This window comes from Drosophila santomea, chromosome 2L (assembly GCF_016746245.2).
Source record: "Drosophila santomea strain STO CAGO 1482 chromosome 2L, Prin_Dsan_1.1, whole genome shotgun sequence".
NCBI classification, from domain to species: domain Eukaryota; kingdom Metazoa; phylum Arthropoda; class Insecta; order Diptera; family Drosophilidae; genus Drosophila; species Drosophila santomea.
The window spans coordinates 11,644,177-11,659,369 of NC_053016.2; the positions used below are offsets into that span (position 1 = coordinate 11,644,177).

Genomic DNA, 15,193 nt, shown 5'->3' on the forward strand with positions numbered 1-15,193 from the left:
CCTGCAAGGAGATTGGCCATAAAAATTCCATAAAGATAGCGATTTATGTGGAAAAGGGTTTGGCAAGTCGATGCGTAAATTGATGTGGCTTCTGCTGTAATGGCACTTCTCATCTCGGCAGCTCTGCAACGCGGCATCATCAGCATTTGTTGCTGACATTTTCGCTACTTAGTGGGGTGCGAGAATTCGGAAAGTATATATTCTTTTTCTTGTCAATCGTGGGGTCTTTTGTGTGTGGAAGGGCGCAGTGTGGAAATGATTTGCAGGTGGTTATTAATCAAATTAATGTGCTTATTGATAACGCGCTGAATGGCATGCCGTAATGTTGTCGCCTCGCCATTGTTGATGTTTGCCGCTTTAAGTGGCGGACCAGACGAGATTGGCCTCAGCTCAGACTGGCGCACATTTTACAAGCTTTTAAAAACAGATTATCTTATCCCATCTGAATGGAACAGGAACAACACGGGGCCGCACTTAATAGAAACCCAATTCCGAGCTAACCAAATTTACATTCGAATCAAAACGAAAGCGCCGCCTCGTCCGCGTCCGCGGCGGTGGGGAAAGTGTAGAAGAACCATTCCGAATCCGAAAACATTGGTAATCATTCCGACTCTGTCGACTCTGAAATTGAGACATCAACTTGGTTAGGGATCTGAGGAAAAACCACTTAAATCACCTCAGAGACAAGCGGCGAGATAACGAGAGTAGAAAAGAATCCACAGCCCCGAATAACCCGAAAACAAATCAAGTGCCTCGGTCGGAAAACCAATTTCCCGAATAGGAAGGCAGGCTGATTTATTTAGAGAGACTAATTATGTGATGTCTGTTTCGGTATTAGATTCGATTTTGAAGTTCCCCCCCCCGCTCAAAGTGGCTGAAACAAATGACGACAACGGCTAGTGACCACAACAAACACACCGATGACAGCCAAAGTGCATCTTAATTTCTTGACGATGGAAGACATGGTCCAGTGGCCAGGGAGTGACTCCGATTCCGTCTCTCGGCACGCGATACGCGTTCCGAACTGAAAAATGCAACAACTGACAGTTTGCTTGGCAGACAGGTTGACAACTTAGTCAAGCGAGTGAAATGTGCAAGTTACGTGGGGCGGAATCGAGTTGGAAAGATGGGAAATATGGAATAGAGCTCTTTTTGAAGGGCAGTTGTCGACAGTTTTCATTAGTATGGATGGGTAAAACCACATCTATTCGGCTGAGACATGTTGATTATCTACCCAGCTACATGACATCCCAGAAGATGTGTGATTGAGAGCAAATAAAGAGTTAAGACTTGTCAGCACAATTTGTATATTTAAATGTGTTATTTAAAGAAACAGAGTAAAACTACTGATAAATCATAGATTAATAAAAAAATATTATAGATAGCACAGTTTTCAGTAAAGAAATATAAACATGAATGAATACAACGTGATCTTATGTCCATAAGAATTTGTTCTATTAACTACTTAATAATTTTAGTTTTATTGAAGGTAGAATATATTGTGTTTAGATCTATGCACTGCTTCATGCTATGTTATAAAAAGTAATTCCTTATTACCATTTTATATTTTATTGTGAACTAGAGCCCCAAGTTATGCATTCCAACGTTCCCTTCTGGACTGCATTCCACCACGTATCTGGAAGCCAGCCGATGGCCCTGTCCCAAATCGGAGGCCCCGCCAAACCCCTTTATCCCAATAGGCCAAAATGCGGTTCAATAACTCAGCAACGTAAACAACTTAATTAGCAACCAGGTAGCAGCAAAAAAAAAAAAAAGAAGAAAAAATGAAATAATAATGAAAGAAGCGAGCAGTTTGGGGGGTAATTAATTTCGAACGCATGCCAAAAGCAATCCTGGTTGCTGTCCACCCGCTGATTATTATGTGAGTCCCACATCGATGGCTCCAGCTCCAGCTACAGCTACAGCTCCAGACCCCCAGATCGGTTGTCTGGTAGCACTGCTCAGGGGGTTTAGCTTTCATATATATATATCTACATATATCTATATATATCAGTATTTTTTGAGAACTCGCCTACGCGCGGTGCTTTTAGGAGCCCTCGAAGCGTTGGCGGTGCGTGCGTTTTTTGCCTAATTAATGGCGGCAATTTGTAAACGTCGCAAAATGCGCGAAAATGTATTTGCCAAATGTGAGGCGGCCGGGGCCAAGTTGGTAATAAGAAACTGGTATGGAAGGGTACGGCTGCAGTTCGCTTTTTAAGGCGCTGATTGATCAGCAGCCCAAGCTGAACTGGCACCAACTTTTCACCATCCCAACGCACTGGAAAACAAGTTTTTACCTTCTGTTTGTGTTTTTATAAAAACTGCAATGAAGTAAATGTTACATGTAGCACAACAGTTGCTTGTATCTAATAAAAATAGATTATTAAGTAACACCATTTAAGAACATATTTCAATATGGCAAGCACGAGATTCTCAGAATTCCTCCCGGTGCACTTCCAATAACGAGGATGATGGAGATGATGATGCGCTGCATGCTGATGAACGATCATCGGAGGATCGGCCTGGATCGACGGTTTGCCCATCGCCGATCGTTTGCCACGTAGCGTGATAATATTTTTGTCGAAATTATTCGACTGGCATACATAAGCAGCACGCGAGCGCCATAATCCATAATCCATAATGTCACCAAGTGTCGATCGACGATCGTCCTTCGCTGATCTTGCCTAATAATGTTGTCGCGTCAGTTCAATGGCTTGTGACACATCAGAAGACTGCGAAAACGAGGCACAAATCGGGGAGAAATGTGGCGAATTGAAATGGAAACGGGTGATTTACGAGCCAATGGCCGACAATGCCGGTGAATAATATCGAAGGTGATTTTGGGTTCTGGGGATCGCTTGATCTCGCCGGGAGTTGCAGTCGTCGATTTATGGCCCTCCATAATTGTCATGGCTCTCTGTATGGCCAACAAGTAGCTACCGCTTGGGGTTTGCGAGTTACCTACTGGGCGATACTGGACGTTACTGGGCTACCAGTGGACTGATTTCGAGAATACCACAGAGACACCACCAGCTGGGCTACCGTTTAAATTTTGATAAGGGACCCACCGACGCCACATGTGGCGAATCTCCAAGCAAATCTCCAGGTGAATCTGCAGGCAAATCTGGAGGCGAATCTGCGCAACAAGATCGCAATTAATTCACGCGGATAAATCTTCAAGTGCTAACTACATGACAACAACAAAGTAGTTACACTTCTTTTCATACACCCCACACACAACAAAAACTCACGAACTTTTGGTCTCTTCTCTGATTGCATTCTGCGGCTGCAGAAACTGCAGAATCTGCCGATTCTCCTCGGGAAGATTTCGCTGCGCGGTGTCTGTTCGTTTAATTTCAATTTGTTGCCGCTGCAAAATTTATGATGGTTATTAGCAAAAGACGTGCGGCCAGCACATTCCTCATCATGATGTTTGCCCTCTTTTCTTGGGGCTTCCTGTCGTTTCGGCTGCAGGATCCCTTGGCTACCGAAACCGAAACTCCATTTTCTGCACGCCTGCGCAACTTGCAACTGGCATTGGCAATTGGCAACTGGCAACATGCAACTTGCAACTCTCAACTGGCAACTGGCAACTGGCAACTTGGGCCAACGTGCGGTGGCAATGTTTACTCGCCTCAGACAAATTTCATTGTAACCCGAGTAACTTGGTAGTGGCTCTTTGCTCCTTTTGCCTTTTGCGTTATGTAGACGCCTTTGTTGCCCCGCGTCCGTTTGTCTAGGTAATTGCGTTTATAGTTTGTCATGTGGACTGGCTGGTGAGGGGAGGTAGTTTCCAGTTTAGCTGGGGACTGGGCTTCTGTTACAGTTTCAATTGAAATCGCTGAGGTAGGATTGTAAGCTGGCGCTTGTTTTGGCTTATCAAGATCCCGCTGATTGATAGACGCTCGAGTATTTACTGATTTACATCTGCACTCCGCAAAATACGGTTACCAATTGAAAGGGAAGAGATATTGCATACTTTCTGCTAAAATATTCCAATACATTGCTTACTTAGAGAGCTGGAAACTTAGAAAGTCGGTAGGAGTGCATCATAAAATATAAATTTGTTACAACCCCTTATCATTCCACTTATTACTGATGCCTGACACCGTCCGAGCTCGGCGATAATAAATTATTTAATTAGCACTCATTACCATTTTTGATCACCTATGCCCAGGTGCGTGGCAGCTCACCAAACTATGGGATAAGATCGCCAACACGTCGGCTGGGATGGCACAACGCGGTGGATCATCACTCATAGTGGAGATTGGGGACTGGGTTGTGGGTTGTGGGCATGGGGGCACCCCAACCTCGAGGGCGTGACAAATTTTCGGTCATCCCGTTACCGATTCCCCAGGGATTGCCCGGAAAATACAGATCTCGGTGTGTGGCTGGCGGCGATCGACAAATGCGCTGTTTACCTGCAGCAACACGAACTCTGTGGATCTCTGGATGGGCGAGAGTAAAGTATCCCCATCCGAGAATCCATTAAGTTGTTAATCATATGCGCAGCGCGGCTCCATCAGTGCGGAGTATCCAGTGCGCAGTGTCCTTTTCGGGTATCCTTTACGCTGACTGCCAGGCTGGCTGCCACAATTAATATGCGTCCAGCGATCGTAATCAATTCTCGCCGTTCAGCGCGACGCATAGTCATCGTAGAAGTCGTAGAACTCGCACAACTCGCACCGCTGCCAGTCGGAACACGTGCGGGTCATTAGTCGCAGTCACGCATTTTGAGTCGAGCCGGTGTCCGAGATGGAGTATGGAGTATGGAGTGGCCCAACCCCCACCACTGACCATCCAGATCCCATAGCCCATACCATGCCATAACACCTCCGCCCGTCCACTCGAACAATCCACCGACATGGGCGACTCCACCTCTTCTGTGGCATGTCCGTTTCGTTGATTTTAGTAGGAAATGATTTTGTACGCTTCGTTCAACTTGGATTTCGTTTTCGGCTTTTGGCGCTCAGCTGCGAAATTTTTATGAGTAGATGGAACTGAATACGGCCGGCATCTCTCGGTTCTGCCGGTCGGTTCTTTGTTTGGTTTACCTTAATGGGTTCTAATGAACCATGTCAGCCAGCCGCCTATCAATGACTACTGATTCAGAGCCAAGGGTGTTGGCCATCAGTTGGCAGCGGGATGATTCGGAGGTGCAAACCAAATTCGGCGTACTTGCCCGGATACATTTAGTTAGTAGGCAAATGAAAACTGACATAAAATGAAGGACAAGAAAGCAGGACTTATAGAAATATCAAACTTCAAAAAAAAAGATTTAAACTTTAGCAAAACTCTTGATTAGGTTCGAACCAGTAACATGTTCAGCATATTTGTGTTGTATTAAAATCGACTGTTTACCAGTGCTTTTAATGCATTAACTCACCAACATTAAAACACTTAATGAGTCTGCTGCCATCAATTTCCCCAGTCACGTGTGAGGAAACCACGCAGCTAAAAGCAAACAATTTAGATCCCATAAAGTGCCCTGCTACACCCCCTAGTACCATTCTAGTACACCCCCTAGTACACCCCTAGTAAAACCCCTAGAACCGACCCCATCGATTGGTATTCCTAGTCCTGCGAGGACGAGGCAAGGATGTGGTCTATGGGGCACCAGTAGTTTGGCTTCCTTGCGCGTTTTCATGATGGCAAAATGCCAGCAGTAAGCGGGCTTTTAACCTTTTTGGCCTGCGGGAAAAAGATTTCTTGTAGTTTCTATTAATGGATACTAATGCATTGCTAATACATTAGGGCCTCAAAATTGCTGGCACGTGCGAGTCAAATATCGACAAATTTGTTATGATAAATAAACAAACGGTGACACATATGGAAAAATATATATTTATTACTAATATCTGACAACAATTTATGCGGCCATTAACAGCGGCAATACAACGTGTTTATTTCAACATTCTGCCAAGCCATAAAAAGTATAAAAATATGTAGCCAAAGGCGAATGAAAAATATTAAATAAATAAATATTAATATCTTGAAAATCAATCAAAATTCACGGCATGTCCGTTCGTTCGGCGTGGCGTTCCGGTTGGACGAGTGCAAAATTCGCCCATAGCCCATAAACTGTTCATAAATTCAAACACCCACGAAAAGTATTATTCACCCGAACAAAAGACATTCAACAATATATGGCAATATGACTATCGATCGTCTGACCAGCAGATTTGTGTGGGCCTTCAGTGGGTCAGTTGTGGGCCTCCAAGAAAAGTGATAGTAATCGATCAGAAACTGGAGTGTTAAGCTGGCAAATGAGTAGAACTGCTGGTTTAAATGTCATTACCTGGCCAGCAACTTTTATTTGAAATCGTAAATTGCATTTCCCCTGATCTACATATAAAATATGCTAATGTATTTCCTCCACTGGTTTGATATATTCAACAATTGGAGAGGAAGTTCCACAGCGGCCACCCCAACGGGGAATGCTTCTAGAACGTATAGTAAATTTATGCCACTAATAAAAATGTTGGAAAATAAATTAGCGAAATTCCGGAAATTGTAACAAATTAACATTAGCACAAATGTAATTAGTAACGCCGTGTTGGGCGGTTGGGCTTTTATACCAAGTTCATTTCTCCGTTGCGGTGGAAATGAGTCAAAATTCGTTACTAATTAGAGCACCATAACTTAAATAACTTATATACATATATAACTTATAAATATACTTAATAACTTAAATTCTAGACTTAACTTTCGGTATGGAAAAAAATGAGTTGCATATGGCATATTATTTTAAATGCAAGGCAGGTGGCAGCTCATCGAAAAACATTTCCATGCCTTCTAGAATTTTGATTACAATTTTATTTTTAAAAACCTTTTCACTTTCTGGCTGGTGGGTGTGTGTTTAAACAGCTTTCCAGCATTGTTGACACGACATTGTTTGTTTGCTCAACTTGTATACATTTTCGGTGACGAACTAGGAAGACCCCGAAACAGTAACCGTCGAATCAGAAGGTGTTATACAATAACTCATTAATATAATGCAACGCTGGACAGGCAGCCAGCCATTCATTTCCAGCTGCCTGGCTGCCTGGGTGCTGGCTTCTGGATTTCCCGATAAGATAGTGGGGTTACGGGTCCCGTGCCGGGAAAGCCGGGAAAGTCATGCAGAACTTCCGTTTCGAAAAGTTCAGGAAGGGGCTGCTGCAACATAATTACCCGACTTTGCGAGGTGCAAGCTCCATTTGAGCTTCCGTTTTGGAGCAAATGCAGCAAATTTACCAATCCCCCTCATATGTTCTCCCGCTCCAAAAATGCATTATTAATTGCTTCGCCTTTGATTTATCTAAGTAGCAGGCACCCCTTAAAACCCCTGAATCCCCAGAACCCTTCCCCCCAAAACTTATGCAACCCTTGGAGCATTCGCCATAACGCTCCACTTCACAATGTTTAATTGTGGAAATGAGAAATATGCGGAAGCGTTGACGATTCCGCTCCAGCGTCTGCTGCACTTGTCGCATCACTTGATGCGCCCAGCCCCATTTTCAGATTCAGATTCAGTTCCAGTTTCAGCTCGTGTCCGTGTCCATGCACATGCCCCTGCCCCAGCTCCTGCCCCTGCCCATTCCTCCATGCTCCATGCTCCACCCCATCCTCCGGTTCACCCCTCGTTAGCTGGCATGTCAGCGGCATTTGAAAGTCTGCGACTACGCTGAAAAAAATATGTTGGTGTCCTAAAAATAGTTTAACTTATATTTACAAGTTTTCAAAGTTTTTACCCTCCTTCGAATTATAAAAAAAAAAACCATTACTTGCATACACTTAGTTTTCTATCATCGCAAATAGCTCATATTCGCTCAGTGTAGCCAGCATCTGTGGCTGTTGCTGTTGCTGTCTGTTCCACTCCCACACAAGCGGTCTCGGCACTTGCCGCACTGCCCCGCCCCTTAACCCCCGTCGCCCCACCAACTAAATGACACAAAAATATGGGCTTAACCGGAAACGGATGTATTATCTGCGCTAACTGCGCTGCCACACACAACAGTCAGTCAGTCGGTGGCAGCCGGGGCTGGGCCCAAACTCGGGATCGGGTTTGAGCTGTGGCTCGAGCTTGGGCTCGGGTCGTGGAACTAATAGAATAGTATAAATCGTGCTCCGAGCACGTAGAATGAGACAACCTGTCTTCTCCACTGACCCACGGATGAAGCGGTGCCCAGCCCTGCCCTGCCTTTTCCTCCTCCAAATCTCCGGGCGGTTCTCGTTCGTTACGCTTCTGTAAGCTTTTTGGCTTGTGCTTTTTGCGGCTCCCGAACATTTCGTGTTCGCATGCAAAATCCCCAAATGAAGTTAGGGCCGGGAAAAGTCGACGGGGGAAATGCCGTTAGTTTGTCTGAGTTGGGGTTAGGATGGTGATGGTTGATGGTTGATGGGGATGGGGATGGTGATTGTGATTGTGATGGTTTTTGGTCCCGGCCTGGTCCACTGCATACGCTCGCATGTCGTTGTTGTCAAGCACTTGCCAACGCTTTCACTTTCCTCCCGACCGACCTCTCCTCGCTGGCCCTTTCATCGTTGTCAGTCACCCAGTAGTCTGTGGTTGCAAAAATATAAGCCGAAAAAGTTATACCATAGTACATTGACCCGAACTGAAGGGGCCTTTGTTGAATAGTGAATAGTGCATATATATCTGGCCCAAGGCCGAAAAACTGCAAGGGAAAAATCAATAAACAAGGCATATAAGTTTCTCCAAATAAGTTGCTCTTTAGGCTGAAACCTTAAAGCTTACTTTATTTAATTAATGTGCAGAGAAAATAGTAATACATCCACTGCTTGAATGGAATTCCATTTTTACCAACTCAATAATCCAATCATGAGCAGCAGGCGAGTTAACGACTTGATTGGCAACTCAAGGGTTACACTCCATCGACTGCAAGCGTATCTATTGCATTGAGTGCAGCTGCCAGATAACTGACATTCTCCCCGATCGCCTGCTGCCTTGGCATTTGCATGTCTTTAGCGGGTATCAAGGATAAGCGTAGCCAGCTGATTGAGATTGAGTCATACCCGGAACAATGCCGTCCAACCGTCAACCATCAGCAGCCATCAAGCATCAAGCATCAACCGTCTGTGAAAGTGATCGTGATCGAGGCCGCAGATGCGGCAGTAAACACATCCTTTCTACTCCCGTGTATCCTTGCATCCTTGTATCCTTTCATCCTTGTATCCTTTGCTTTGCGTGTCACTCGACCGATCAGCTAAACAACAACAAACAATGCAGAGAGGGGAAAGGAGTAAGCATCCTTTGTGGCTGTTTTGTTAGCTTTGATCGAAGCTACTTAGCATTTTCCTTTCTGGCTTTGTACTCCTCCCCTTGCCATTCCACATGCCTCGCTGAGTTTTCCGCACCGATCAAATGGAATAATACTGCTTAGATTTACATTTTCCAAATTCCAAATATTATGCTTGCCGTGGCATTTGTTAAGTCACCATTATTATCTCTTACGAGAATCTTAATCTTGGGGCGATTGCAATGTATACAGTGTACGTAAATATTTCCAGTTCTTAGATCAAATTGTATTATTGTTTTTGGTTTTTAACACTTTTCGTGGTGTGCCGTAAATATTCTGTCAAAATTTTCAAGTGCTCGCGCAGAGAATGTTAGGTGACAGTTTAGGAAACGACTGGCTCCTTTGGCCCCCTGCCCTCCAGCTGCTCAACTTTCCCTCGCCACAGCAGCAGGAGCAGGAACCTGGTCCTTTGGTTCGGTACGAGTATCCTTCGATACCCCAGCTGCGCCTGGCAGCCCGTAGATTGAGGCCATCGCGTTCGGTTATGGAAGGTTCTGGCGAAGGCTCCGGTGGACAGGAGAACGGAAGTGGCGCCTCACCGAGAGTGATCTTTGTGCGGAGGTGCTACATGATGGCCGGCTTGTTCTCGATCAACACTGCGATCCCCGCCATAATCCTGTCCGAGGTCATTCCTCCGCATACAGATCTCATAATGCCAGGCTTCATTTGCGCCATGGTTTCCCTAATGGTGCTCTTTGTCTTCTGTCTCTCGGCCAAGTTGCGGAAGTTCTATTGGTTCAGCTTCATCATGGCCGGGCTGTTTGTGAGTCTGGCAGGATTGGGCGTGAATCTGCTTCTCGTGGAGCGGAATATTGTCCGCGTGTGCAGTGCCCTCCTGGCGGCGTCTGCCATGACTGTGATCTGCTATTGCGCTGGCGCATGGTTACCCAAGATCATCCTGCCCGGAGAGAAGACTATGTTTCTGCTGCTCGTCATCTTCGTGATGGCCTCCATCTTTGTGATGACCGTGTTTATTTTCACGGACAATTGGATCTACCAGCTGGTGTACTTCTCGTTATTGGCCACTTTGCTAATACCCGCATCCGTTTATCACGCTCAAGTGGTTCATTCCAGGCGATTCCAGCTGCCGGAATACGAATTTGTGATTTGCGCCGTCAACGTGTATCTGCACTTTCTGCTGTTCTTTGCGGCCTTCTACTTTGTCATCTGGCCGACCAAATGGTGACGAATTCAGCGACTTGGAGTCCTTAGCAGATTGGTTACTACTGAAGGTCCTTAACCGGAATGATGGCCATGTAGCTAGCTGAATCTACTGTTTTTGGCTTAATAAAGGAACACTTTTGTAGCCATGTTGTTAATATATATCTCAGCAAGAGTATCAGTACAATATTTTTATACAGCACATATTTCTTAAAATAAAAATATTATTTTGTTAAATAAAAAGGAAAAAGAACGTTATGATGAGAAAGATACCAATTTGTTAATATAAGATGTAGCAAAGCTGCTCTGCCGGGAGGTAAGTGTCAGGGTGCAGACCAGACGTAGTCTCAACACTCAGTCCATAAGGATTTCACCGGGATGGACAACATCTACCACCAGGACAGCGTCCGGCCGACAATCACGCAGCTGGACCCGATAACGCAGTTCATCCGCAGCATCTACAACATTGGACTGATCTTCATCGCAATTACGGTGGGCGCCTGGCTGCTGCTCGTGCTGACCAATACTCACCTGCACACGTACCTTCCGTTTCCCAGCTACGTCCTGGCCGCCATTGTCTTCCTGGTAATAATGTGCATGCACTGCATCCCAAGGTTATCCTACTACTGGTTCACCAAGTGGTTTCTGGCTAGCGTGGTGGTTGTGTGCACCACCTTGTTCGGCACCTATCTGATTGACGACTTGACCACGTTCGTCATCATTGGCGTGATGATCGGCGTGGCGCTGATCATCCTGATTCTCAACTTCGCCGGTGCCATGTGTCCGCAGGAGTTCCTGCCCGGTGGTGTCTGTTCCACGCTGCTAATGATGGCCCTGCTGTTGTGCTTGCTCATCGTTGGAATCGTCCAGATTTGCACCGGAAATGTGTTCGTACTCGATGCCTTCGCTAGCATTTTGTTCGTGATGGTGGTCATAGCCATTCCCATCCAGGCGCAGCTCAACCACTGCCGCCTGGACACCGTGGAGATAGTTCCCAAGGAGCACCTCATGGTCTGCACCCTGACCTTATACCTGCACTCCATGATCTTCTTCTTCTGCGTGTGCTACTTCATCCTGGTCGAGGAGAGGAAGGAGGCCATCCGGCAAACATCGGAAGGGCCAAAAATCTCACTAGAAAATGATTTTGATTGAGCGAAGTCGCGCTGCCATCCTGTGATCGCAACTGCTTAGCGATCTGACGAGTGAGTCAGTGTGGATCTGTAGACCAAAGGACACTGTCTTCCAGTCTAATCACTGCGCTTGGTATAGCGTTGTTGGCACAGAAAATACAAATACTGTCTCAATGTAAGGCAATTAAAATGAAGTGAGAGCACTTGAAAAGTCTGTTCCCTCAAAATAAGAAAAAATATTCATTTACTTTACTTAGGAAAGTTTTCAAACGCTGTAATTTGGTATCCAAGCTTCATTTGTCAAAATTGCATTATATTGATTCGAAGTCCTTGATCAACACATGAATAATCCCAATGGGCGCTGGAATCGTTTGGGAAGGAGCGGAAGAGATGGTGGCGATGGTGGTGGTCCTGCGGAGGGACCGGAGATCTTAGTCATCAACGAGCGCCAGTTGCGGGCCTTCATTATCCGGGTGTACCTATCCTCCGTAGTGCTGTGTATCCTCTCCTCCATTCCGTGGATCATAATTTCCGCACTCGACGTGAAAGTCAACGAGGACGTTCCTGTGCCGGCGTACGTGTGGCTCATATTGACCTTCATCATTCTCATTGTGCTCAGCTGCATCCGGCAGACTCCGGCACTGACCCTGCTCTGTTGGGGCTTGGTGCTGGGATGCGTGTTCTTCATCACCCTGTTCGGAACGTATTTTATGCACATGAGGCGCGTCTGGGAGCTCTTGGCGATCATTTTGGTGGCCGGCAGTCTGCTGGGTCTGCTGCACTTGTACGGGGCCAAAGGTCCGGAGATTCTGCTGCCCAACATCCTGTGTACCTGCTGCATTTTCCTGCTGCTCACCGTCACCCTGTTCGTGTTGGTCATACTCTACTTGGTCATCAAAGACTTGCGTTACCTCCTGGCCTTTGCCATCCTGTTCGCCGTCCTGATCCTGTTCATGGCACCCTTCCAGGCCCGCTTCATTTGTGGAAGGCTGCAGCATGTGCCTTATGGGGAGACTGCGGATAGCGCCTTTGGCATTTACCAGTACTTTGCTTTCCTGGTCTTTGCAATTTTCGTCTTTGTCCTCTACTATGATCGCACCAATAACAAAAACACTTAGAGTACATACTTTGCAGAAAAGGATTAGTGACTATCTTAGATAAGGATGAATGTGTGTTGGCTTAAATTAAATTATTAACTGCTGAAATATTATGTTATTGTGCCCTATGGATCTTCAATTTCTTTAATATTCACAATTTATAAAATGGGCAACCTAAACACGCAAGTTGTGAACAATCTTAGCAAAATGTAGAAATACATCAATTTTTGAAATTTCTCTCTCAAAATTCCGGCTCGATGTCTTGTTGTTCGAACGAGCTAGTGAACACGGTAGAGGGAACCGACGAGGAGTTGCTAGTGTTTATCCGTACTGTTTACGTAGAAGCCGGAATATTGTGTTTCGTATCGACCATTACTTTAATGGTCATCTCATCGATGAACATAAGCGTTGTCAACATCCTGCCGGTTCCGCCGTACGTGTGGCTGATCCTCGCCCTCGCCCTCCTGGCGGTCCTGATCTGTCTGCCCGTCCGGCGCATCCGACGGCTGATCCCCTGGACAATGGTCGGCGGAATTGTGGCATTCTTCACGCTGTCCGCCGCATGCTTTATGTGCATCTATGACATACCCGACTTGGTGCTCTACTTTACCATCATGGTACTGGTGGTGGGCGGACTGATGATCTGTGGAGCCAAGTGCCGGAAATCGTGTCTACCCAATGGCCTCGTCACCGGAGTGATTGTGGCCCTCTGCCTTGCCGTCCTCATTCCGCTCATCTTTTTGTCCCTGGCTTCCATCCGATACTTTTTTGTGAGCTTCTCTGCTGTCCTGAGCGCCCTGGTGATGACACTCATCCCCCTGCAAACCCAGTTCATCCACGGACGATTGCAATACTCCCCGATTGGCCTCGAACCGATCTGCTCCACTATGATCTACCTCAGCTCATTTGCCCTGTTCATCTGCATATGCGTGTTTTCCATTGCCATTGAATCGGAGATTCTCGGGTCCTTCGGTTTGCATTTATCAGGCCTATCCACTATTCCAATGTAAATGTGATTAATAAAAACGTTAGCTACAGTATGCGGGCAGTACAAGATACGTTTTGTAAATCGATCGAGATAGCTCTGTAGCAACTTTTCGGGTTTCAGCTTTTTAAATTTTCGAGAAACCAAGTCCAGACATCGACAATTCCAATTTTATAAGTCCAATGCAAAGTGTTACCGGAACAAATTTTCGGATCAGCGCTCCGGAGGTCTATGGCGAACCGCCGGATGAGAGCATCAGTCATGCGGCCAAGATATACGGACTAAGTGCCATCCTGGCCGCCATCGCATTGACGCAGTGGCTCATTATTGGCTCCACCGAGTTGCTGACCCACAACCGATCGGAGGAGCGCTACGGCTGGTGGCTTCTGTGCACCTTCTTTGCAGTCGCCACTCTATCGTGGACCAAGTTTGGACGCAAGGTGCCCTTCAACTACATCATTATCGGTGCGATCGTGGAGAGCTCCACTATATATATTGCCATGGAGCAGAGGCACAATGAGAACAGGCTCGTCAACTTCTACGCCGGCATTGTGGTGGTGGCCCTGATGTTGGTCTCCATTTTTTGGGGCGCCTACTTTCCCATGTTCGTTGTTCCCGGCGATCTGCTGCTCAGCTGTTTGGTGGTCATAGCCAACATTATGATGATCATATTCTTCATCAATGTCCTTTTCATCAACTACCAGGGCATATACTATGCTGTGCGAAACACATTCGCCCTGGTGGCCATCTGCATGGTCATGTACACGGCCACCATTATCCACGATCGCCAGTTCGATGTGCCCAAAAACGAGTATCTGTTCCTCAGTGTCCTGCAGTTCTTCTCCTACATGATCCTGCACGAACGCATCCTGGCCATATCCTTTACAAGTACGAAAAATACAGGTTGTTAGGTGCATGTCCTCTTTGGCAGTCGTACGGAATTTGGAATCCTAACATATCTTAAAATGTTGTTGCATAAATTTACTAAATGTTAACCTGTATCGAAGCTAGACTCATCAATGCGGAAGATATCTTAAAAAGCTACTTTTGGTATTTTTCATGATTGTGCAAGTGCATATGATTGTTGTATTGTTCTGATCGAAATTTTCGGCTCATTGTTTTGGGACCACGAACAGGGTTCCTTGGCATGCGCCAGATGCAAACAATGGGGGGATTGTCTGGAAGTGAAATAAATAAATAATAAATAAAAACCGCTAAATTGGCACTGCAACGTGTCTCAATTTTGGTGGGGCGTGTGTGGCATTGCCTTTCATTCACTGCACATGTGATTCAGCAACCTTTATTGGGTAGGTAAACAGCAGGCAGGGGATTTCGAAACCGGATTCATATTTGCCATAGATTTCGTAATAACTCAGTTCAAATAGATTTTTATAGATTTTTTAAAGATTTGTGTAAATAAAGGTGCACCCGAAACAGCTTCCATTGTTAGGAAATCTAAATATTTAGGCGTGAAGAATAGCAAACTCCTCTGGAATTCCGTTTGTCCGAGATCATAAC

The 15,193-nt window shown here is 45.8% G+C and overlaps 5 protein-coding genes across 6 annotated transcripts; all 5 read left to right on the forward strand.

Moving 5' to 3' along the window:
• Positions 1-8,812: 8,812 nt before the first annotated feature.
• On the forward strand, positions 8,813-10,662 carry LOC120458214. The gene has a single exon (XM_039645793.2). The coding sequence runs from the start codon at positions 9,610-9,612 to the stop codon at positions 10,486-10,488; it is 879 nt and encodes a 292-aa protein (XP_039501727.1). The 5' UTR covers positions 8,813-9,609; the 3' UTR covers positions 10,489-10,662.
• Positions 10,663-10,752: 90 nt separating this feature from the next.
• LOC120458216 lies at positions 10,753-11,804 on the forward strand. 2 transcript variants are annotated; one of them, XM_039645796.1, is made up of 2 exons: positions 10,816-10,955; positions 11,021-11,804. In XM_039645796.1, exon 2 carries the CDS (start codon positions 11,055-11,057, stop codon positions 11,613-11,615), a length of 561 nt encoding a protein of 186 aa, XP_039501730.1. In that variant the 5' UTR covers positions 10,816-10,955; positions 11,021-11,054; the 3' UTR covers positions 11,616-11,804. The 2 variants fall into 2 exon arrangements, with proteins under 2 accessions (XP_039501729.1, XP_039501730.1); XM_039645795.2 differs by having other exon boundaries at positions 10,753-11,804.
• On the forward strand, positions 11,634-12,798 carry LOC120458215. Its single transcript, XM_039645794.1, has 2 exons — positions 11,634-11,768; positions 11,851-12,798. The coding sequence occupies exon 2, from the start codon at positions 11,935-11,937 to the stop codon at positions 12,709-12,711; it is 777 nt and encodes a 258-aa protein (XP_039501728.1). The 5' UTR covers positions 11,634-11,768; positions 11,851-11,934; the 3' UTR covers positions 12,712-12,798.
• A 64-nt stretch (positions 12,799-12,862) lies between these two features.
• LOC120458217 lies at positions 12,863-13,732 on the forward strand. Its single transcript, XM_039645798.1, has one exon. It carries the CDS (start codon positions 12,948-12,950, stop codon positions 13,698-13,700), a length of 753 nt encoding a protein of 250 aa, XP_039501732.1. The 5' UTR covers positions 12,863-12,947; the 3' UTR covers positions 13,701-13,732.
• A 21-nt stretch (positions 13,733-13,753) lies between these two features.
• Positions 13,754-14,719, forward strand: LOC120458218. The gene has a single exon (XM_039645799.2). The coding sequence runs from the start codon at positions 13,858-13,860 to the stop codon at positions 14,584-14,586; it is 729 nt and encodes a 242-aa protein (XP_039501733.1). The 5' UTR covers positions 13,754-13,857; the 3' UTR covers positions 14,587-14,719.
• Positions 14,720-15,193: the final 474 nt, after the last annotated feature.

What these genes read in the sequence shown, in the direction of transcription:
- LOC120458214 (XM_039645793.2), top strand. Translation starts at nt 9,610, where the DNA reads ATGTTAGGTGACAGTTTAGGAAACGACTGGCTCCTTTGGCCCCCTGCC.
- LOC120458216 (XM_039645795.2), top strand. Translation starts at nt 10,842, where the DNA reads ATGGACAACATCTACCACCAGGACAGCGTCCGGCCGACAATCACGCAG.
- LOC120458215 (XM_039645794.1), top strand. Translation starts at nt 11,935, where the DNA reads ATGAATAATCCCAATGGGCGCTGGAATCGTTTGGGAAGGAGCGGAAGA.
- LOC120458217 (XM_039645798.1), top strand. Translation starts at nt 12,948, where the DNA reads ATGTCTTGTTGTTCGAACGAGCTAGTGAACACGGTAGAGGGAACCGAC.
- LOC120458218 (XM_039645799.2), top strand. Translation starts at nt 13,858, where the DNA reads ATGCAAAGTGTTACCGGAACAAATTTTCGGATCAGCGCTCCGGAGGTC.